The 25,921-nt window shown below is 42.1% G+C and overlaps 2 protein-coding genes across 2 annotated transcripts in view; one reads left to right on the forward strand and one right to left on the reverse strand.

The window, feature by feature from the left end:
• The window catches only part of LOC137281413 (monocarboxylate transporter 12-like), a 60,394-nt gene extending 49,947 nt beyond the window's left edge, over positions 1 to 10,447 (reverse strand). Inside the window, exon 1 of the mRNA XM_067812620.1 lies at positions 10,314 to 10,447. The gene's annotated coding sequence lies outside the window, so the exon portion shown is untranslated. The remainder of the gene's footprint in view (positions 1 to 10,313) is intronic.
• Positions 10,448 to 19,788: 9,341 nt separating this feature from the next.
• LOC137282379 (adventurous-gliding motility protein Z-like) lies at positions 19,789 to 25,505 on the forward strand. The gene is made up of 2 exons (XM_067814123.1): positions 19,789 to 20,720; positions 25,053 to 25,505. Exons 1-2 carry the CDS (start codon positions 19,850 to 19,852, stop codon positions 25,460 to 25,462), a joined length of 1,281 nt encoding a protein of 426 aa, XP_067670224.1. The 5' UTR covers positions 19,789 to 19,849; the 3' UTR covers positions 25,463 to 25,505.
• The last annotated feature ends 416 nt before the right edge of the window (positions 25,506 to 25,921 follow it).

Genomic DNA, 25,921 nt, shown 5'->3' on the forward strand with positions numbered 1-25,921 from the left:
GGAACACATACCCGGGCATTCACGTGGATCTGTTTGTGAAATTAACTGACAAAGGGGCAACGACCCCATTTCATCGTTGTTGAGCGTGAGTATGTTTTTAAGCCGTTATTAGCCATATTCCAGCTATACACGAGACATGGACTTCACACGTCGTTACCATATGGGAAATCGAACCGAGGTCATTGGCGCGACGGGCAAACGCTTTAACCATTAGGCTACTCTGCTACCTCTTTAACCTACAGAGGCGTCCTGATTCTTCGTAACATCAATGGAGAGTCTCTTACTTCAGCAAATCCTTAAGACTGGGCGAACAGTCTTGCATTGATCGGCCGAGCCACCGAGAGTGTTTTTGAAGTTGAGCAATTAAAACGTGAAGTTGTCACGACAATGGGCACTTGGAAAGCAACTCCGGGATTATGAAGCTCAAGAAACTTCGATTTTGTGGTTGAATTGAGTTGGTGTAGTTAGCTATAGTTTCTGAACTCAACCGAAAGCATGGAATGGCGTACGTGTATGGATGCAGTGAGGTGACTGTAGCTGTTGTTGATATAGCTGCTGAAGGCAAAGGACAATAGCACTTTGTCATTCCTAAGCCATTGATATAGAGTCGAGATACGATAGGTCGTAAAGTTACGAACGCTTTGTGGATCGGGACCCACGGTCTGGCTCGACATCGCGACCGTAGCGTTCCGACCGTCGTAAGTCTACGTTAAAGTAAGGGAGTTACGATCACTTTAGCACTACGAATGCGTTGTGCATCGGGGACGTGGTTCCGGTTTCCAAAGCAATCGTACGAATGTCGTAAATTTATGCCAAACCTTAAGATTTACGACAGTCGTAGAGTTAGGATCGTTTAGAAAGTAGACCCTGTGTTGAAATCATTTGGTATCATCCCGCCTCAAAATGACTGGAATGTACATGAAAGTGGCGTAAGATACTCTATCATGTGACCTAACAACGTCAGCCAATAGAAGTCTTGTGATATATTGAGTATATCACTTATTTGTTCACATGATATTAATCAAATCCCGAACGTTTGATGGAATCCGACTGTTTCCATTAATTATTCATTAACGATTATCAATTGTTCTCGAATGTTACGTAAAAGCAGTCAGAAATATACTAGCTGTTTCGCGATGGCCAATAACTGTATACAACATGCGGTCAGACAAGTGACCAGTCACTGTCCGTTTGCACGTTGATGACCCGTGGCCTTGTGATTTGAGACGGAGCAGAACGTCATAGACGTTTCAGCAGCTTACATGGCAGACGAACAACTAACGTCTGAAATGAAATACGCTACTGACAAATAGTTCAAAATATCAAAATATTAGTAAAACATACAATGAAAACGAGCCGTAGCACTGTGACTATCTAGACTTGCCACACATTCTAGACGTGCATGGGCCTTCTTGGATATATCTGTATGACAGACTATCCGGATAGAGGGTGGGAGTCAGGTATAGTGTTAGTCTGCACTTAGTACCATTTCAGCAATATTACGTCAAAGGATACCAGAAATAGCCTTAACACATTGTAACCATACGCGGAATCGAACTCGGATCTTCGGCATGACAAGCTGTATCCAGTATGCCAGACTATATGAGAAAGGAACTGGGTGCCACTATACACTGTTAAAGTATGGGAGTTCCGATCACCTTAACGCTGCGACAGTATAGTCTATTAAAAGGTTATGGGAGTTTTTGTCGCCTTCGCCAACACCGCTTTGTTCAACGACACCCTGCAGCTGCTTGGAGAGAATAAACCACGGATTCGAACCCGTAATCAGAACATCTTAACACGAAAGGGAGGCAAAGCGAATTGCAGCATCCACCATAATCTGACAGACGGTGTTGAAACACCGGTAAGGAAACCGAGTGAAAACGTATTTTGAATGTCAATCGGCCCACACAGACATTGTCGGAGCCGAGACGATCGGAATGATTTTTAATAACCGTGTTTCACACACATACCAATAGACAGGCACCCAGTTTGAATGACACAATCGGAACACTTTGGGCACTAATAGATCAGGTATGATATATGGAGGCCGACACAAGATCTGACATTACACTCGATCAATTCTGTCTCCAGTGACATTATTTGGAAAATCAAACATGTAACAGGTTTCCTAGGTAGCGTGCTCCGCTGCTAGGGCGTAACCACGCTTCAGCAATAAAACCGCTCGATATAGGCACTGATTTGGAACGGTCTCATAGTCTAAATATCTTCGAGTGCGCAAGCCTGTTGAGCACATTTCAATTTGCACTGGTCTCTGTTTTATACGCTAAGTTGTGGTGAGTTCACAGGGCAAAACTGACACAGTGTATGATTGATTACAGCACCAGTTGTCGCTCTGAATATTCCTTACCGGTTATTAGCCTAAACAGTTGTTGCTTAAGGGAACATAAAGCTGACACGAAAAGACAGAGCCCAGTCTGATGCGATGAGAAATGCCTCCATGCGTTAATGAAAACACGCAAACTGTTGTCTTATTGTACTGTTTTTTTTAAATAACATCAAAAGAATATAAATTCTACATAATAATTATCCTGAACGGCTAACCTGGTGCCTTATTGTTGAAGGTTACATTGTTCTTGTGTATGAAGGGGCGGTTAGGTAGCCTTAGCGTCCATGCACTCGTCACACTGAAGCGTGGTGTGATTACCCACTCATGGGTACGCGTGAAGCCCATTTCTGGTGTCCCCCACTATGACATTGCTGGAATATTGCTAAACGCGGCGCAAAAAACTATACTTACACTCTCTCTCTTGCATATGTGTCGGTGACTTCACGAACAGAAAGGCCCCTGGGTAGAATTGGCCTTCAGGACGCCATGCTTGCCATAAAAGGCGACTACGCTTGTCGCAAGAGGCGACTAACGAGATCGGGTGGTCAGGCTCGCTGACTTGGTTGACACATGTCATCGGTTTCCAACTGCGCAGATCGATGCTCATGTGGTTGATCACTGGATTGTCTGGTCCAGACTCGATCATTTACACACCGCCGCCATATAGCTGGAATATTGCTGAGTGGGGCGTAAAACTAAAGTAAACTCACTCACTCACTCACGAACAGAAACATTTACATGGCATGACAGCATATGGACAAGAATATTTCTCGCTGTCCCGAACGAATTAAAGCAATAGACGATCATTCATAGGTTCATGATATGAATGAATGGGTTGAGTGAGGGAGTTAGTTTTGTTTTACGCCGCTTTGAGCAATATTCCAGGAATATCATTTCGGGGGACACATTGACATATTGCACCCATATGGTGAATCGAACCCGTTCTACGGCGTGATTAGCGAATACTGTATAACCACTGGGTTACCTTACAGACCCGGGTGTCTGACTTGTGTTTAGCAGATTCGCCTGGCGTCTTACAGGAACATTGCATTGGTGATTGTTTAAAAACACCAGAGTGGGTGATCCAGATTTACAAAGATCGGACAGCTTTATCATTGTCAACGTAAATGCAGTGCGGATGAACTATAGATTGGCAGACTTAAGAATCTCTGGCGGTCCTCGTCTAACAGTAAGGACCGATGGTCCACTAAACAGGCGCAAGTGTCAGGGTACGTTATCAACTGCATCGGAAAAAATATTAAAAAATCGGATAAGTGCTTAATTTGAGGGCCACGGCTCGGTACATTCTGCAATGGCCCAGATGAAATATTTCAATTTGCCCTGGCGGCACGAATAAGCTTTAGAAAATTATACCAGGATTCACTTAACAGGAAATGCGACAAATTTGACCGAGGGTCAAATTATTCAAAATCTTCCTAGCACTCCACCTCACAGCTTAACACAAGCATGATTTTTCTGAAGGCCATTGCGCATAACAGGAAGTCATGTAATGTATGATAAAATAATTAGGATAAGGTTATGGGTTCAACGGAAACGGAAGCCTTGCAGCCATGATAGTGTTCAGAAAAATCCTGTTCTCACGTTTACGTGATGTTTACTGATTATCAAACTTTCATTTTATTTAAATGACTTAAATGTTGTGTTTCGATCAAATTTAACCGGAGCACTAAAAGGTATCATGGTGGCAGTTACTTTCACAAAGGCACTCGTAACCTCGTAAATTATCTGGCAGCGGGGTAGCCCATGGGCCAGTGGTTAAAGCGTTCCCTCGTTACGTGAAAAGGGGGGTAAAGAGGTACCTTCGTGTTCAAAGCGTTCGCTTGTCACGCCGAAGACCCGGGTTCGATTCCCCACATAGGTACAATGTGCGAAACTTATTTCAAGTGTCCTCCACAGTGAGGTTAAAAGCGGCGTGATACGATGCTCTCTTACTCAAGTCGAAGGGAGGGTTCGATTCTCAACATGGGTACAATGTTTTAAACCTATTTCTGGTGTCGTACGCCGTGATAATACGGGAAGATTGCTAAAAGCGGCTTAAAACTAAACTCACTTCTAAACAATGCTTACCTATCTTTGCCATTGCTTCGTCTCTCACGTCTCTACTTTTACAGTGGGTGAATTCTGCATATGTGCCCTTATGAGGGAAGGATCATTGCATAATGCTTCCCTCAGCTAGTTGCACTGTTTTGAGAAAAATCAATAGGATCGATCTATCACGTAAACCTGTCTCCGTAACTACTCCATTGCATGCAATATGCCCATGTACAATGTAATTCCGTTCATAAAAAGCGGCTGAAGCACAAAAACGTATGGAGGTCGTTAATGACCCTTTTATCCATATGTGAGGTGGTTGACTTGGCATTCCCTAATGCGTCAATGCCCGGCTTATCCAAATGTGTCACCCTTAGCACGTCATGATGAACAATAAACTGCTTCTAAAAGCACTGCTTCCTCTTCTCTCACATTACCGCCTTTTTCGATTTTTGTTTACTCCGACCCGTGAAGGTGCCGGGGTAAGATAGGCCTTCAGCAACCCATGCTTGCCATAAAAGGCGACTATGCTTGTCGTAAGAGACGTCTAAAGGGATCGGGTGGTCAAGCTCGCTGACTTTGTTGACACATGTCATCGGTTCCCAGTTGCGCAGATCGATGCCCAAGTTGTTGATCATTGGATTATCTGGTCCATACTCGATTTATTTATTTATATTATTTTCGTTTATTCCAACTTTATGACGGCGGTCTGTAAATAAACAAGTCTGAACCAGACAATCCAGTGACTTACTAAGCAGTAACCCATGCTTGTCGTAAGAGGCGACTGACGGGATCGGCTGGTCAGGTTTGCTGACTTGGTTGACACATGTCATCGTATCCAAAATGCACATGTTGTCAATCACTGGCTTGTCGGGTCCAGATTCGATTATTTACTGACCGTTGTCGTGTAGCTGGAATATTGCTGAAACACAAACGAAACTACCCACTTGCCACGACATAAATGGTACACTGTATAAAGAGGGGTTAACCCACCACATTTAGTTCCCTAGATCATATTTCCGGATAATACAGGGTCCAGTTTAACGAGGACGCACAGTCGTCCGTAAACTCGATTTATCAACCAGAACTGTGATCCACTGTAGATATTGCTTGTGTGAGATCAAACGATATCGCCTTGTAGATATCCAGTATTAGATTGCGTACAATGTCCCGACCTCCATCAATTACATAACTCACAATGCTATGAAGTCAAAACCATGACATCACAATATTACGTTGTCATAAACATGATGACGTCACAATAATAGGACATAACTGCGCTGAAAATCAAATGTCTGTTTCGTGTTCAGAGATATATATTTTCCCATGAAAACTGATGAAAAGTGTTTTTTGATGACAAATAGTATTTTAACCTCGTGTCTCCTATTACAAATATATCAACACTCGTTGATTAAAGGGAAAAAACTTGTTGAAATAACTGATATCAGTAGACACTTAAGGGAGATTCTCTATGTAGTCTCCGACGAAGCAAACAACCCGGACACTGCAAATACTGATATATTGTTGATGAAAGGCATTTTGAGTTTAAGAACTGGCCCTCACCTGATTCAAAATATTTTACTTTGAGTGACACTAAAAGTTACATTATTACACACTAGCCTCGGGGTAGTTGTTCTTTAATTCTTTCCATAAATAACATTTTTATTCACTGAGCATTCACACGATACAATAACTTTTGGGTCAAAACAAATATTCTATGTACATGCAGTGATTCAGCTCGATCACATGGTGTTTCTCTCACAGCACTCATGGAATTTAAAGGTCAAGATCTTTCTACCGCGTGCGAATCTGTCGCTTAGGACGCAGCTGCCAGCTTGGCGAATGCCTGACTGATAAGATGTGTTACCAGAACAAACAGACAAATCGATCGACAGACTGGAACCGCCACATAAGATTCTACGACGGAATTCCTGGCTCTCGAGATAATCCTACAACACCGCCAGCTGCCGTCGAGGATGGTTGTATCGTTGTATTTGTGAGAGTGGCAACAATATAAAGTGAGTTAATGATGTCGTATTTTTCATAAAAGTGCGATGCTAATGGGGATTTGAATGTTAATATTGTTCATAGGTTTCGAACCTATGCGCAGTAACACCAACAAAATAGCTGTAAGTGTTACAGTCATGTCAAACGGATCCAGGTGATTTGTTAGATTAATACTATACATATGGATAACGGTGTAGCGAGTTCGATTGACGGTAAACACCGCATGTCACAATACGAATATTGGAATACAAGAAAATAATATATAATAATAATAATAATAATAATACACACGCGCGCGCGCTTTTCTCCGCTTTTCTCCGACATCACGACGATCGATAGCTTAGATTACTCACTCACTCTTTAATCCATTCGTTCACTTACTGGTTCACTCATGTTTTCATTCACTCACTCACTCACTCACTCACTCATTCACTCACTCATCCATTCACTTACTCAACCATCTCATTTCCATACTCGACCCGTGAAGATCCGGGTAACAATTGCCGTAAAAGGCGACTAACGGGATCAGGCTCGCTGACTTGGTTGACACATGTCATCGTATCCCAGTTACGTAGATCGGTGCTCATCCTGTTGAACACTGAATTGTCTGATCCAGACTCGTTAATTAACAGATCGCCGCCATATTGTTGGAATATTGCTAAGTGCGGCGTAAAAGTACAATAATTAACAAAAGAAAAAAGGAAATAAGATCTGAAAATAAATAAAATAATACAATAATACAAAAAAAAAAAAAAAAAAAAAAAAAAAAAACCGAAGCAAAAAAATAAAAAAATAAATAAAATAATAATATTAATAAATTACACACGAACCTGTCCATTCACTCTCACACGTCATGGCAAATGTCGAATTTGACATCAGTAGTATTGTGACCCTTCTATCAAGTAATGTGTCACATCTCGAAGTCCCATATGACGTAGACATTATATTTAAATATATGCCAGATTTCATAAATGTAACACAGTACAAAATACTGAAACACGACCCATATGTATTCCCGACAGACGTCCCAGAGACATAATAATCAATACACGAGATTGGCGCTACAACTAAACCTAAGCGTTTTACTGCTGACTTGTTGGTATGGGGATGTCAGCCACTCAGCTTTCACGCCGTTCTTTTAACGAGGGTTTCACAGTTTCACGTATGCTGAGATTAGAACCCGCTCGTTTAGCGTGACGACCGTACGCTTTTATAACGCTAATCTTAAGCACAATAAGTACGAATGTTATGAATTCTGTTGCTAGAACAATATCTGCTGAATCGACCTCTTTAATAAACAAAAGAAGGCGTATCTGTCTAAGCTATCTGGGTAGGTCATAAATATTGAGGAATCAGATGATATAACCCTGTTATCTATTTTCACCAACAGTATTCCAAGGTCATGTCGTAGGGTTGCATTGTCATTTTAACGTAAGTGACGTAAACCCTAGATGCTGTGAACACAATATTGGTCGATAACAAGACACGTTTGGCCAGGGGTGAGTGAGTGATTTGACTTTTACGCCGACTTTAGCAAAATTCACGAAGGGGAACACCTGACTTGTACCCATGTGAGGAATCGAACATGGATCTTCGGCTTGACGAGCGAACGTTTTCACCATTGGGCTACCTAACCGCCCCTCTGACCGGGAACACATCTAACTGATAGTGGGAGATTTGGCCAAGAACACCATTGGCTGTTAGCGTGAACAACGAACTGATCAAAAACACATCTGACTGTTAACATGAACAAAGAATGGGCCAAGAATATCATTGACTGATAGCATGAACAACGAATGGACCAGAAACACATCTGGCTCTCAGCTGTTACCTAGACTAATGGTTAGTCGATTAATATTCAATTTTGATAGTAACAAACAAATCTATTTAAATTGAAAAGGAGCCCCAGGGAGGCCTGATATTCAAAACGTGAGGAAGTCTAGACTTGCTTCACATAAGGCTTCGGCATTGTAGAGAGGGCTAGGCAGCAGGGGAAACAATGTGGTTCAGGGACTGGGAGACAGACTAGCTGTTACCATGAACAACGAATGGGCTAGGAACATTGGGCCTGGTACTTAACTATTCGCTACACGGAATTGGTTACAGCTGTAATTAATCACGAGGGTTGTAACATGAAGATAATGCGTTACACGACATGAATACCTATCACATTACCTTCATTAATATGCCTCTACACACGTCACTGGACACAGATACACGGGTCACTGCTATAATGAATTCTCTATGCGCCCCAAGGATATTCTAGATCAGACAAGGGTCCCAGGAAACCTATGTTGGCGGCGAGAGGTGACCCGTGGAGATCTACATTAAGTCTTCAGCACCCTGTGCTGACAATGAGAGACTCGTCCGTGAAGATCAGGGTTAGAACTAATCTTCAGCAACCACTGGATAAAGAACGCGTCCAACGAGATCGGGTGGTCAGGCTCTCTGACTTGGTTGACATATGTCCACCCAGTTGTGTAGAACGATGCTCATGTTGTTGATCACTGGATTGTCTGGTCCAGACTCGATCAGTTACAGATAGCGGCGATGGACAAAACAACCAACCAACCAAACCTATAAACGTAATCAGAGGGAACTAGTTTACGCATGTACGACCATAGGATCCCTTTGTGTTGCTGAGAGCGGCGCCTAGCAACAACCAAACCAAGACGTGGGTGAGTTTCGTTTTACGCCGCACTCAGCATACTCCAGCTATATGGCGGCCACAAACATAGGAGAGGACTAACGGGATCGGGTGGTCGCTCACCTTTTTGATGCAGGTCATGATATCCAAATTGAGTGAAAGCGATGCTCATGATGTCAATCACTTGACTGTTTCGTCATTATGCGATTATTAGAGACCGCCGACACACATCAGGGCAATTGTCGAGAACGGCGTTAAGCATAAACAAACAACCCAAAGAATGCACTTGGTGGTCAGGCTAAATTGACCTTTGCTAACATTATCGATCACTGGATTGTATGGTCCAACCATAGCGAACGGGGCAATAAAGGAGGGAAGGATGGGTGGTAGAGGAGGGAAAAATGAAGGGAATATCGGGAACACGTGGACGGATGAACGGAAGAGGAGGGATGAATAAACGAAAGGGAAGGAAAGAAAGATGGAAAGATGCACGGAATAGGGAGAGAAAATACAGAAGATCCTATGGTAGGAAGAAAGGGAAATACGTAAGATCGGGCTGGAAGGAAAGAAGATAGGAATGGATGCACGGAAGAAGATGAGAGACAAGGAAAACCTCTCGATCATCATGAATCCCTACTATCTCGAATAACATAACAATATGATCTACTCATGTCTCCAGAATAATATAACAAAGACTATATTCACGCACTCTAGCGGAACGAACACTTCAGTTCTTTAACCGTGAATCAAACAAACAGGTACCATCCGCTGTCATTCTTCTTATAATGAGGGCGACCCGTCCTACAGCTGTTCCACACACACACGTTTATAGCCAAACGTTTTCATATAAATAATATACAATTTATAGCATACAATATTCCTGGTTTGGTTACCTTGGAAACCTGATCAAACCGAACAACGATATAATTTGACCGTTGTACACGTAGTTCTTTTTTACGCTGGTTTGTAGAGATAAACAACCGTCTCTAGTCCTTACGAAAGGATCGATATGTAACGAAAACATGTGTCATAAATTCGTAATTCAGACATAATTACCACACACAACCTGGCTGTCACTAATGAATTCTATCAGTGGTCACCATCTTGATGACCACGTTTGACCACAACACAAAGAACCCTTCTCCATCATTGATGTCCGAACCGACGCATTAAAGACGAGACGATGACCGTTGCCTTAGGAACACCATACTATAGGGAGGGAATCAAAAATGGCGATAACAGAAGAAAGGTACTCACCACACGTGTAATATGGTATCCGGTTAAAAACCCAATGTTGTTACATTCTGCTCGACATCAGTGAGCCGGGTTGTGATCATATGCGATACACTACCAACAATGACTGGATGCAGGCGTGCAGTGGGCACGTGACCAACCCTGCGTTAGAAATCAGCTGATCAGCTATGAGGAAACATCGCGATCGCTGGAAAATCTGTGAGTCACAGCCCAGGGGTTAAATAATTTTACCTTTCGGTAAACATGTTTTTGACGTGTCAGACATACTGGCGTACATCTCACCTTACAAAAATATTCACACCCAGAACAACAAAGGATTCGCGTTATAACGGGGATAGGTTGTCGGTGACAGACGGAGTCGGTTATAAATGTGGAGACGGGATGCGCGTGAGATTATTCTGGTTCGTTCCATGGAATTTCTGGTGTATGTGACACATTTCTGATTCATTTTTGTCTTCACTGTCATTTCTTTTGTCTCTTGTCGTCACCGAAACCTTTTAGCGAGCGCTTATTACCACGCCGTAACTGCGCAGTGAACGCAAAACAGGTGGGCTTAGTTCTATTTTTAGACTCGAGGTAACCCGGCGGTGTTAAAGGTCAAACTATATACCTCCGCTGTCTGGGCAACGACACGGGGTGTCGTGTTATGAGGTGTATAAATTTAGACTTTCAGTTTTGATTTTATCTGAATTGAAAAATGGTAGTAGTATATATTGTCAACTCGCTGAATGCCGATTATTTTTTCAACCCACATTTTCGTGTTTCTAAAAGAAACCACTGTGTGCAAATTGCTCGCGCGCGGCATATCATTTACATCCGTGTATTTAAACTATACAAGAAGTAAAACATCAAATTTCCCATCTGATATTTTACTGCAAATAGTAGACGGCTGAAAACAATTTTTTACGTTTTGTTTTGTACAATATTTTAAAAATATTATTGTCTTTTTCAAAAAAAACCCCAGCTCTCCAGAAACAGTAAGTGAAATAAGTCCAACTTATTATCTGGACAACGTAAATATAGATTGATGAATTTGTAATCTTGTGTATAGCGTCACACAACGAGCGTTTTGCTATGATCAGAAATCATAAAAAATTAATTCGTATGGTATGAGAAACTGACATATATGCCTTTTTTATATGACAATATATACGTGACTAATAAACATTTAACGTAAATATTTTCTAAAAATCTTGATTTAGAATGTCGTATGAACCATGAGAATTATGAAATATGTACAAATAATTCTATTATGTACGAAGGGGTGATAATGCTTCTCGCTGATTCAGGCCAATTTAGCATCACGCCTAGTACAGCTGGAAGGTATATATATATCGGACACAGTTATTCGAACTGTTATAAGTGTTATCATATTAGATTGCGATGAAATGGATGTTATCACTTGCTAGGCAATAACGCTTTGTAGTTTAGTATCGTGTAGTTCGCGGACGTCACCTGTACATTGCTGGGAAACTACGTGATAATTGCTGTAGGCAAGCATGTGCGATGTGTATGACCTCCCTCTTATATATTTGTTAAGTACCTATGCTAAAAATTAATTACTTCCCCAGAACAAAATGGGTGACCCTAACCCCTTAAAAATATCGTCAAACCACACGCACGCAAGCTCGCTCAAAGCCATAAATCAAGAAGGGTCACTAATTAAGGCATCACTGTGCAGGTTCTTTATGGCAGCAAGTGAGTGGTTTTATGCAGCAGTTTGCAATACTCGTGCAATAGTCCGTCAGTGGACACCAGAAATGACCACCACTAACTGTATCTTCGTTGGAAATGGATACCCAGATTTCAACTCTACTGGAGAGCACTTTAGCCACAGGAGTACTCCACCGTTTCATATTGGCAGCCATGTTACCGGAAGTGACGAGTGACTGAATGTTGCTTTAAGCCGCATGATAATTTTCCAGCTAGAAAATTAAACGGTTTCCTTTGAAATGATAATGAAAGTCATTCAAATGGCTGCCCATCATCACAGTTGAAAAAAGACTCAGACCCCCAAACAAACAACAACAAGAAAACAAAAAAGACCAAAGATATTAAAAAAAGAAAAAAATACAAATGCACATGCTATAAAGATTATTGCTGAAATATTGCTAGAATATTGCTAAAATCAGCGTATAACTTACTCCCCCACTCTCTTTGACGGTTCGTCGCCAGAGCAACGCATGACCAATATCTCTTTATTTATGTTACAAAAATAAACTTCACAAGTTGTGTCCCTTTCTGATACCGCAGTTTCTGCCAGTTCAGGTTGTTTGTGTTTGGCAAATTCATCCGCTCGCTTCTATTCACAATATCACAACGTTGGCATGCACGGAAATTCTGAGGCGTGGCACCATCACATCGACAAGGACCTACACCCACTCCACTTCAGCATCGAAGCGCTTCCCCATTCAGGCGGAATAATCGACAAGTATGCTACTGCGCATGCGTAATATCTGAAACGGCGGCCTCATGCGAAAAAAAGCATTACTATTACAGCGGATCTAAACTTGGACCACTCGCAGCTGTGCCAGTATTCTGGTCTGTTTTCAGGCTAAGTATATCTCCCTGTGTCGTAATACAACCACTGCTTACGTAATGAGTCGAGGGAAGCATGTCAGTGGGAAATGCTGTTTGGGGAATAACAACCAGATGTTGCGGGAGCGGTGATAGTGGAGAAACGAAGAGCAAGGCGGGGGAGTCTACATCTTCTCATACGCACGTGAGACTTTCAATGCGTCATATGTCTATATCGTTTCTTGTATTGCGTAAGGAAGCCTTTTAGTTTCAGAACCAGTTGTTTTTGTTTTTTGTGTTTTTTTTCTTTCTGGAAATGTCAAGATACTAAGTAAAACATTCAAGATACTTTTCTGAAATTTCAGCTTATTTTCTTGCATTTCCAACTTATTGTCTTGAAATATCAAGCTAATTGCCTACCTAGGAATATGCTTGTACTGAGCACATGTTTTGATTTGAGTGAGTGAGTGAGTGAGTTTAGTTTTACGCCACACTCAGCAATATTCCAGCTATATTCCAGCGGTCTGTGAATAATCGAGTCTGGACCAGACAATCCAGTGATCAACAACGTGAGCATCTGCGCAATTGGGAACCGGTGACATGTGCCAACCAAGTCAGCAAGCCTGACCACCCGATCCCGTTAGTCACCTCTTACAACAAGCATAGTCGCCTTTTATGGCAAGCATGGGTTGCTGAAGGCCTATTCGACCTCGGGACCTTCACGGGTTACCGTAGGAGTGAGATATGTGGCTGCAGCATAATGGAAAGTGCCCTACCATGTCCTCGACGATGCTTGTAAAAGGCGATTACAGGGATCGGGAGGTCAGATTCGTTTCCATGGTTGACAGATCGTATCTAAATTGGGTAGATCGACGCTCATACTGTTGATCACTGGATTTTCTACCCCGGGACCTTCACGTGTCTGTTTTGATATGAAAGAAGTGTCTTGAAATTCCAAATAGAACTAAGTACAAGCTCATTTCAAGAAACATAATGGCACAGAAAGGGTTCCATAATTACGGAGAATGCCATACATTGCCATGTTCCTGCCGCTTGTACGGGGGATGTGGGCGTGTGTGTATGTTAGGTGGGGGTGGGGTGGGGGTGGATGTGGTGGTGGGGTGGGGAGGGAATGAGTGAGTGAGTGAGTGAGTTTTACGCCACCTTCAGCAATGTTCTAGCGATATCATAGCGGGGGACACCAGAAATGAACTCCACACACTGTACCCTTATCGAACCCGGGTCTTCAGTGTGACGAGCGAACGCTTTAACCATTGGGCTACCCCATCGCCCTTATTTCATGCGTGGGTGAGTGCGTTTAGTTTTACACCGATCTTAGCAATATTCCAGCTATATGGCGACCGTCTGTACATAATCGAGTCTGGACCTGGGATGCGATGAAATGTCACCTATGTCAGCGAGCCTGACCATTCGTTTCTGTTACTCGCCTGTTACGACAAACATGTCTATTTGGGTTTTTTTACAGGAAAAGGGACAGCGGTGAGGGCGGTGTTAGGGTGGGTATTCTCATAGTTGCGGTCCTTATGACGTAATGATCACACAGCCATAGCGCCGACTGTGTATTGGTTGGTTTTGCTGACGTCATCCCATTATCGATATGATCGCTATATGACTGTGGGACCATACGAACCACAGCGTCATATACTGACCATACCACAATCTACCCAATTTTCGGGATCACACAAACCAAGTGATGACAATCTGGGTTAGAAATCAGGTTTTACAACTGGTTTTCTTGCCGTAAGAATCGATTTAGGGGATGAGGTGGTCACTCATGTTATTGTATCCAGAATACGTAGATGGATTGTATTGTCTTGTCGAGACCCGATCATGTACAAACTGTGATCTAGCAATTGGAATACTGGTGAGAACGACGCTAAGGAAGCCAAGTAGTTGAAGCGTTCACTCGTTAACACCGACAACCTGGGTTCAGTATTCACATCGTAAAATGTGCGAATACTATTTCTGGTGTCACCCACCGTGTTATTGCTGGAATATTGCTAAAGCGCCGTAAAGCCTAACTCGCTGTATTTCCGTGAAGTGCTTTTCACTTCTACTATTTCTTTATTGACAGTGAATTTAACGGGTCGCAAGTTCAAGGTAAAATGACCTTTCACCTCCGCACCCACCTCAAGAGTAACAACAGATGCTCAGTCATTGTTTAGATTTAACTTTTGACCTGGAGAGATGAAACCCAACTCTGCCTTACAGAACAGTAAACATGCACTCTATACATGTAAGCTGTATGATACAGGCGTGTATGGACTATTGCAGGTGACATTGACCCAAGGTCAATGCTCCATTCCAGGTGTTCATATAGACTAACACTCAGTCTCCGAACACACGCACGAAAGCACGCCCGCACGCATACATACATATGGTATTTGTTGGTATTGTTTTGATTCTGGGATTGTCGTTTTGATGGTTCCAACGCGTTCTAGTTTAATAAATCTTACGTTCACTTGACTTGAAATAACGGCGCCTAGGTGCATGAACGATTCTATGTTTGACGATTACACGCCAAAAAATGAAAACGTTTTTTTGAAAGAGAGATACATAGAGATACATGCATACTTATACTGAGTCAAATAAACAAACAGAGAAACACTGACAAGTGATGTTCCCTTATTTGCGTTGCTCGGTATATTATAGATAGAACCACCTACCTGTCTACAAAGACGAAGTGCCCGACAGAGGTGGGAAATTGGGGACTGGTTGGTTCTTTGTTTAACGCCTCAGTCAGCATATCTCGTTATGACGAGCGAACGCTTTAACCACAAACAATGCCATGGCCTCTGTGAGTGAGTTTAGTTTTACGCCGCTTTCAGCACTATTCCAGCGGCATGGAGGCGGTCTGTAAAAACTCGAGTCTGGACCAGACCATCCCGTGATAACAGTATGAACATCGATCTACACAATTGGGATGCCGTGAGATGTGTCAACTAGTCAGCGAGGTTTGCGACACGATCCCTTCAGTAGTATCTTACGACAAGTATGGGTTGTGGAAGATCAATTCTAACTCGAATTTGTGGCAGAAGAAAAGGCTTATGTCATTTAAATCTTGAGAACTAGAAAGTAAATATGGTTATGGGGCAATATTCATTAATGGGAAGCCAGTCTCTAGTTCAACATAGGTGAACTCGATTGTGATACTTCACATAATCTGTCAAATACTCAATGACCAATAACCAGTACTCAATGCTGAAAATCCCCAGAGACCAGTTTGTGGTCTAACTCTCTGAGCAGCTGTTAAAAAGGAGAGGGAGACGGCTTTACAAACGAAGTATTATTTGTTAATAACATGCTCAGATGTCTCAATGCAATGTTCACCACCCAAATCTCACCGTATTGTGCCTAACCAAGGGAGGAAAATACCTCTACTGAAAAGATCTCGGCGTGGTAGCCTAGTGGTTAAGGCGTTCGCTCGGCACGCCAGAGGCCTGGGTTCGATTTCCCATGTGGGTACAAAGCGTGAAGCCCATTTCTGGTGTCTCCCGTCGTGATATTGCTGGATTATTGTGAGCAGCGTAAAACCCACATTCACTCACTCAAGTAAAGGGGTCTTTTCAAATGATAACATTTCAGACAGAAATTTAAAAAAAAATATAAATCAGCAACCCCCCCCCAAAAAAAAACCCCCAAACCCCCCCAAAAAACCCCTCCAAAACCAGACTTGAAGTTGAATAAAAATGAACAAAACAAAATAATTGTCATGATGTGAGATAAATTTCATAAGCGTTAAAATGCATTTACTTTCGCTATTACGCAAAGTAATATGAAAAATATAAATCAGCTAAAAAAAAAAAACAAAAACAAAAAAAAGACTCAACAAAACCCCAAACAAACAAATGAATAAAATAGAGGAAAAAGAAAAAGGATAAGTAAGGATCACTCCAATTTTCAATCATATTTATTTAATAGTTCATTTTATGACCCATGTAATACTTAAATGCTGAATATTGGGGTTGTCCTTAACTCTTTTTGTTGTGTATAGTTTTGAGTACCCAATGCTTAAAAAATCCATTGGGATCTGAAGTCTTAATTAACATTAATTTCCTACTGTACTCAGATCGAGAGGGTTACTCAACCAGCTGTAAACATATAGAACACTAATAGGAAGGTTATGTTATCACTGTATGATCAATGATGTTATATGTCTCTATGACAACGTGATCCATCTTGCTGACAAAATACAAAAGAAGAAAGCATAGCATAACCATCCTGTGTTTTCTGCATTGTGACTTTGAAACACAAAACCTTATTAACCAAGACGGCATATCGAGCTCAACTAGACTGTGAAATTAGAAGACAACTGCACCCGATCATTCAAATATATTCATAAAAAGTAGGGGGGATTCGTTTCTAATTTACGACTAAAAACATGGGAGGGATACAGGAGTCAATCAATGTTGATTTGATATCAATGAATGTTTTGCGAGTGCAACACCACATACACTTCCTCATGACCATAGTTCTTTGTACAGTAATCACCGCTGAATGATAATCGGTCTTCATAGCGAAATTTGGAAGTGTACGATTTTTATTTTAGTCGAAAAAAGGGAAAACCCGACCAGACACAGACACTAACAACTGTGTCACACAGGTCCGAAACAAAAGTACTATCCAAGAAAGCCCAAGAAAGTCTAAAATGAAGAAAGTCTCAGGATTCGTTATATTTTTTCGTTATATCTAATGTATTTTCCCTGTAAAATACGTTCATCTCAGAGACTACCTGTCAGTCTGTCACAGCAAACGCTAATATATTACTTACAAAGGATTAGGTTTACAATCACAAAGGACACCACAGGAGTGAGTGAGTTTAGTTTTACGCCGCACTCAGCAATATTCCAGCTATATGGCGGCGGTCTGTAAATAATCGAGTCGGGACCAGACAATCCAGTGATAAACCACGTGAGCATCTGCGCAATTGGGAACCGGTGACATGTGTCAACCAAGTCAGCGAGCCTGACCACCCGATCCCATTAGTCGCCTCTTACGACAAGCCTAGTCGCCCTTTATGGCAAGCATGGGTTGCTGAAGGCCTATTCGACCTCGGGACCTTCACGGGTTACCGTAGGAGTGAGATATGTGGCTGCAGCATAATGGAAAGTTCCCTACCATGTCCTCGACGATGCTTGTAAAAGGCGATTACAGGGATCGGGAGGTCAGATTCGTTTCCATGGTTGACAGATCGTATCTAAATTGGGTAGATCGACGCTCATACTGTTGATCACTGGATTTTCTTGATCACAGTTTGTTAATTAAAGACCGCTGCTGCAATTTAGTAATATTGCTGAGTTCGGCTTTATGCGATAAGCAAACAAACAATCAAAACAGTTGATTCCGTTGCTCATGAATTTAGGATTCAAGTCAGATGGCAAATGACTTCGAATCGCATTCGTGTTCCTCTGAATTTGTTACAGACAATCCACGAACTGGGTAATTCTTCCTTGGAGAGGTAGCATAATTGCTTAGTGAGAAAAGAGAGGCCACTTGAATTTACGAACGCTTCATTTATTTGCTGCCGTCATTCTGTCAATCCTCAGGAATATTATGCTTTGTTTACACGTTTCGGGAAACAAAAGCTGGAACCATGACATGACATGACATGACATGACATGACATGCATGGATGCAAATAAGTATTGTCGTCACTACATGTACTCTTGGATGAGTAAATGAGTTTATTTTTACGCCGCACTCGGCAATGTTCAAGCTATATGGCGGTGGTCTGTAAATAATTGAGTCTGGACCAGACAATCCAGTGATCAACATCATGATCGTAGATTTGCGCAGCTAGGTACCGATGACGTGTCAACCAAGTCAGTGAGTCTGACCACTGATCCAGTTAGTCGCCTCTTACGACAAGCAGGGGTTACTGCAGTGTACTGCTAATGCGGATCTTCACGGGTGGCTTTTCGATGATCATCTGAGACGTTGGGGTAGCCCAGTTGTAGCGTTCCCTTGTTTCGCCGAAAGTCCGGGTTCGATTCCCCACATAAGTACATTGCCTGAAGCCCACTTGTGGTGTCTCTCGCTGTGATATTCCTGAAATATTGCTAAAAGCGGCATAAAACTAAACTCACTCTCTCATGCACCCGATGATCAATGAAATAAAATTTGTTCATAACGGTGGTGAATAATTCAGACTGGTTAATATCTGACGTTAATGTTTTATACGTGTTTGAGCTGGGTTGATGTTACAGCATGTACATATCTTGTTTCCTCATTATTCTGCATCCGCGTTGAGAAAACATAATGAAGACGCTTATGGAAATAATACACAATCCACTTCCGACTCATTAGCAGGCTTTTTGTATTTCCCACAAAAGTATAGTTATTTTTCTTACTTTACTTTTTTTTACTTTTTACTTTTACTTTATTACTTCATTTTCCCAATATCCTCTATGTATTTTCTATAATTACAGAGAATATTGTGTGCAAAATACCGCGATGAACACACTTATGACGAACTGACCGATATAACATTTCTTTTCTCCCCTCCTCTTTCTGTATATTTTAGTTGAACTACTTTTAATGAACTGCTGCTAACGAAGTAGAATTAGTCGTCCCTTTGAGTTTGTTATGTATTGTACTGTATAGTCCTCAGAAACAAAATTGGGCGGCGGGGCAGCCCAGTGGTTGAAATGTTCGCTCGTCACGCCAAAAGATCGGGTTCGATTCCCAACATGGGTACATTGTGTGAAGCCTATTTCTGATCTCCCCTGTCGTAATATTGCTGGAGTGTTGCTAAAAGTGGCTTAAAACCAAACTGACTGACTGACTCACTCACTCACAGAAAACATATATCCCTTTATTCGCTGTAAGACTGAATGAACACTATGTAGTGTGGCACCGTTGTATCTGTGATGTGCAATACTAACAGGAGTGCCAGAAATCTCGAACAGTTGCAGCAGATGACCGTTTCCCACATGACCAAGTTCCTGGAGATAAAACCAAAATACGACAGCCTGCTAAAACACAAACCAGCTTACGAGCATAATGTACCTCGCTGTTCTGTCGCTGTGTATGTTACTATGTGGATCCCTGTCTGGGTTGATTCTGCCCATGAAAAAGCCAGATGGTAGTACAGATGCCTCAAGCCTTCTGAGTCACGTTACACTCCTGGAACAGACTGTGACCACACTTCAGACAACAACTGGACAATTACAAACAGATATACAGGTCAGCAAGGCACAATCAGCAGTTCAAATTGCGTCTCTGACAAAGGAAGTGGATGCCCTAAAAGCAGAACTGAAGATATCTTCTAATGATGTAGCTGTGTTGAAATCAGAAATGGATCACATGAAACGAGTTTATGGTAACATGAATAATCAGCTAAACTTAACAATTTTGGACAGGATTAGTCATGACGTCAAGATGAACTCAGCACAGGTAAATACATTTCAGACGGACATCAAAATGCTGGACAAACAGTTCAATCTAATAAACGCTACTGTTGGTGATGTAAAGAAAGATACAGACAGATGTATCCAGAATACGTCCTCAGCTATACAGTTGATCACACAAAAGGAAGCCGAACTCCAGTTGACAAAGACGCTGGCACAGAGTGCATCACAACATCTGAAGAAGCTAGAACTGGAACAGAACTCAACTTCTGCAAGTCTGCTTCTGACGCAGAACAATTTAATCCTAACGAGTTCTGAAGTCACGACTTTGAGAGGTGACCTGTCCGCCGTGAAAACCCAGACCAGGGATAACAAGCAGTCTTTGGTGAAGGTTTCACAGGATCTGAAGATGGTGTTGGCGGATGTACACACTACGACGAACACCAGTCTGGCGACTTTGGCAGCTGACCTGGCCGCTGTGAAAAAACAGTCTGAGGACAGCAAGAAGTTGGTGACGGCTCTTGGTAAGCGGCTGTTAATCATATTGTTTGATTTCAATGTCTTTCGAGTGCACTTTTAGAGACTGACAGCACATGATATGGACTTTTTTTCTAAATTATCGGTAAAAAAACTTTGCGTGCAAAACTAAAATAGGAACTGTGTCTATAGTTGTTATCTGACATCTCAACTGTTAAAGCGCTCTGCATGTATTATTTCATGTTGGAAACTTTCCAGTGCACTTGCAGAGAATGACAATATACAATAGGAGTTATGTCATACTGACAGATCTAAGTTCTATGCCAGACCTGGTGTTGTAGTCTAGAACTATGTGTAGATTGTTTTTATCTCACATGCTTTGAACGGTTCTCGATTGAATCTATGTAGTACAACATAAAGCTTCATTGGGACAAATGAGGTTAGTCACCTTATTGTTTTGCTGCGGAACGTCGCACGTCAGACTAAAGACGATCTTTTGAACAGGAAAGCTGATGAGTCAGCAGAATAGAAAACATGTGGCGTGGAGCCACATTTGCTGTCACCAATGATATTCAGAATTTTCTGAAAGTAGGGCGCATAAGTATCACCGTGGTGAGTAAAAAACTCCAACAGTGCGGTAATTTCAGAGGCAAATATTAATTTTGTGAGAATCAAAGAGCATGTCATAACCGAATTAAGCGAAACATCAATGAGAAGTAGTGACTGAGTGAAGTTTTGCGCCGCTTTTAGCAATATACCATCAATATCAAGATGGGACGCACAAGAATGGGCTCCACAAGATGTGTCCATATGGGGAATCGAACTTAAGACTTCGGCGTGACGAGCGATCGCATTAATCACTAGGCTACCTCACCGTGAGTGAGTGAGTGAGTTTACTTTTACGCAGCTTTTTAGCAATATTCCAGCAGTATCACGGAGGGGGACACCAGAAAATGGGCTTCACGCATTGTACCCATGTGGGGAATCGAACCCGGGTCTCCGACGTGACGAGCGAACGCTTTAACCACTAGGCTACCCCACCGCCCGCTACCTCACCGACCCTCAATGAGAAGTAACAGTGTTGCTACATACGTTTAAATTGTAATTATCTTATCACTAAATTTGGCTGCATAAGGGTGCATAGGGTTAAAAACTGACATCGAAAACAACCCCCGCAAGGTAGGGAATTGTATATATTACATCCCCCAACTCACTGGACCTGGTCCTATTTTGAGTTTTGAAGAGCTACAAAATATGGCTGTCGTGGCTGGCATACCCAACGAGGTAGAATAATACACACGATAATACGTTAAATAATACATGTCTTGAATACCACGGATGCTGTCAGTAGCAATACGAGATCATAAAGAATGATGAGCTGAACGGTCGTGGAGAATAACCCGCATGTCATTTGGTCATAGCACATTATATTTTATTGACAATTGAAGCATTCCTTGACACGTCTGTCGGCGAGAAATCGGAAAAACCGAGAAATCGACCACTTTCATTATTACTATTATTCACCATTATTAATTGAAATAATGTGACGTATTGTGCTTTTTAGGCTAAATGAGGCTATGTAGCCACTGCATCAAGATTTTAGCTTCTGTCAATACATACAAACTGAGATACAGTCGAACCCCGTTTACTCGGACCCCACATATCCGGAAACCCCGCCTTCTGGACGATTATTATGTGAAACGAAACTTACGTTCATTAATTGTACTCGCTTCACAAAAACAGTAACTGTACGCGCCGATGGTAGTTGTTCATGTAAACAAATCGATTGTACAGGTTGTTGAAAAGGTACTGTGCGGGTAGTTGGTGTCGCCTGATTTGTCAACTGTACAGGTTGTTGAAACGGTACTGTACGGGTAGTTGGTGTCGTCTGATTTAACAACTGTGCGGGTAGCTGGTGTCGTCTGATTTATCAACTGTACTGGTAGTTGGTGTCGTCTGATTTGTCAACTGTACAGGTTGTTGAAAAGGTACTATGCGGGTAGTTGGTGTCGCCTGATTTGTCAACTGTACAGGTTGTTGAAACGGTACTGTACGGGTAGTTGGTGTCGTCTGATTTAGCAACTGTACTGGTGGTTGGTGTCGTCTGATTTGTCAACTGTACAGGTTGTTGAAAAGGTACTATGCGGGTAGTTGGTGTCGCCTGATTTGTCAACTGTACAGGTTGTTGAAACGGTACTGTACGGGTAGTTGGTGTCGTCTGATTTAACAACTGTGCGGGTAGCTGGTGTCGTCTGATTTATCAACTGTACTGGTAGTTGGTGTCGTCTGATTTGTCAACTGTACAGGTTGTTGAAAAGGTACTATGCGGGTAGTTGGTGTCGTCTGATTTATCAGCTGGAAGTTGGACTTGGTTTGAAGCGTGCGGCTGTGAAATGAAGCTTACACTGTATACAGAATATTACAGTATATTTTACCTCACAGAATAATGGACGCTGCATTCTGTCTTTGCAGATCTAAGCACATTGTCTGTTGTCTGGATCGTGTTATTAAGCTCATGCTCTGCTTTGCCGTTCTGCCAATGATGACCTATTTTCATACAACAAAAATATCTATATCAGCATGCTTATGTTTCACAGCCCCAGCGTTGATTTTGTCCCATCTACGCAAAGGTTTAAAGCAATGCCACTAACAGGTTCTGACCTCTTAGCAAGAACCTCATTGAAGATACCTGGGCCATCTGTGCGCTTAAATGCGTTTTCAACCTCATTCAAAATGTGTCTATTGTTCATCTTGGAATCCTCTGATTTTAAATCAATTTTATCTGATTCTTCGAGGTGTCCTGCATTTTTAATCCCACTCATAAAACGGAGAACTTTTCGGTGAGATAACTTTTGACCGATTCTCCAGAATTGCCTAAGCTCATTCCTGTATTTCGGTCCAGGTTAGAAACGTGGCGTTCAATAAACAATGCTTGTCGTTAGAGGCGACTAATGGGATCGGGTGGTCAGACTCGCTGACTTGGTTGTCACATGTCATCAGTTCCCAGTTGTGCAGGTCGATGCTCATGCTATTGCTCACTGGGTTGTCTGGTTTAAACTCGATTATTTACATACCGCCATCATATAGCTGGACTATTGCTGAGTGCGGCGAAAAACTAAACTCACTCACTCACCACATACTCCAATTACTTAGAGTGTACAATAGCCACGGCCATCATAAAACACGAAATGTCACGAAGAGTCTTCTTTGAATTACAAAATGCCATGTCCTGAGCAACTCAAACTCACTCATTTGAGTTGTGAATTTTATTGGGTGAGTGAGTGAGTGAGTGAGTGAGTGAGTTATTTTTACTTACCACCTTAGAAACAAAGGCACATAGATATGTCAAACTAGCCAGTAATCGGTTTCTGGTCCGCCAAAGGGAAGCAACTCTGCAGAATTCATCCATTGTGCTCTGTCTATTTCCTCCAGATATGGCTGGTGTGATATACACATCTAACATGATGCACCTTCAAAGGTCAAAGTGGACATCATGTAATACTAGTTTGAGCTGTATCTGAGAAACTGCTCATGTGTGTTCCGCATGGTACGCAAAGTATTTAACTAAAGAACCATCTTCCAATGAGTTTGCTAATTGTACATCTTGATTATATTTTGAGATATTTTTTTTTCAAGCAGCAATATATGGATATTCATCATTATTTAGAGTTGTTAGTTATTGACAGTGTAATCAATAACAGATAAAATAACACAACTCTTCTTCTCAAATGTTAACCCAATGTCTTTTCAAATGTTAATCCAATTTATGACGCCCTGCCCTGATAATGCTACCATATTGCTAAAAGCGGCGTAAACCTAAACCCACTCTCTCCCACCAGGGGATAGACTGTGTTGATTCTAGTCTTTAAGTCCTAATTAGAATCAGGTCTTCAATACAGCTCCATCTTCTTGTATCAAGGGCATCCTTTACTGTTGCATCTTCTTGTATCAAGGGCATCCTTTACTGTTGCATCTTCTTGTATCAAGGGCATCCTTTACTGTTGCATCTTCTTGTATCAAGGGCATCCTTTACTGTTGCATCTTCTTGTATCAAGGGCATCCTTTACTGTTGCATCTTCTTGTATCAAGGGCATCCTGAGTACAGTTGCATCCTCCTGTATCGGGGGCGGGGGTGGATGGGGCTAGTGATTTAGACGTTAGCTCGTCGCTCTGAAGACTCGTGTTCGATTCCCCACTTGGGTACAATGAGTGAAGCCCATTTATGGACCCCCGCCGTGAAATTGCTAAATATTGCAAAAAGCGGCGTAAGACTCACCCACTCATGGTATCAAGGGCGTTTTCAGTATAGCTGCATCCTTCTGCATCAGGGGCGTCTTCATGTCTTCCTTTGAATATCTAATTCCATTGTTTTTCTTCAGCGTCAAAGACCAGAGACGTGGCATTCCAAGTTTCCAATCCAACAAACAGGGCGCCTGCTTTCACTGCTTTGACATTCAATAAGACCCGATACAACGCCGGATCTGCCTTTAACACCAGCACGGGGAAGTTCTCGGCGCCAGAGTCTGGTACCTACATGTTCTGGACCAAGTTGGAGATGGTGGAGACAAACACCTACATGAACGTGTACATCATGAAGTCTGGCAGGGTGCCCATGGCTGGCGGATACGTCGCGACGGACGCCAATATATACGTTGCTGATGGATCTGCCGTTGCTGTCGATCACCTCAGCAAGGGCGAGGAGGTTTGGGTGGAGGTGTCGTCGAGACACAACCTCTATGATGGCAATAAGTCGTCATACTTTGGTGGGGTCATGCTTTCTGTAGATTAATACACATTTTGTGTTATTCTGAACAGTTAGAAGTCGTAACACATGTAGTGGTTGAACGTTTGTTTGTTTATTGCTTAATGACCACACTCAGCAATATTGCATCTGTATGGCGCCGATCTGTATCTAATCGAGTCAAGGCAATCCGGTGATTAATGTCATGGACACTATATTCTGGTACAAAGTCACGTTTCCGTCACGTCAGCGAGTCTGACCACCCTATGTTGTTATGATTTGACAAGTATGATTTCCTGATGATCAAGTACAACTTGGATCTTCATGGGTGTGAAAGGATGTTGAACCTACCCATTTTACTGAGTTATTTTTCAGAATCGATGGAACAATACACACAGACACACAGACAGACAGACAGAGAGACAGACAGACACAGACACACAGACACAGACACACACAGACACACACAGACACACGAGGTATAAACCTAGCAGATTTCCACAGTGA

This window comes from Haliotis asinina, chromosome 4, assembly GCF_037392515.1.
Source record: "Haliotis asinina isolate JCU_RB_2024 chromosome 4, JCU_Hal_asi_v2, whole genome shotgun sequence".
Classification (NCBI taxonomy): Eukaryota; Metazoa; Mollusca; class Gastropoda; order Lepetellida; family Haliotidae; genus Haliotis; species Haliotis asinina.

What these genes read in the sequence shown, in the direction of transcription:
- LOC137282379 (XM_067814123.1), top strand. Translation starts at nt 19,850, where the DNA reads ATGTACCTCGCTGTTCTGTCGCTGTGTATGTTACTATGTGGATCCCTG. An exon ending in GAAGTTGGTGACGGCTCTTG is followed by an intron (nt 20,721 to 25,052) that starts GTAAGCGGCTGT and finishes GTTTTTCTTCAG; the next exon opens with CGTCAAAGACCAGAGACGTG.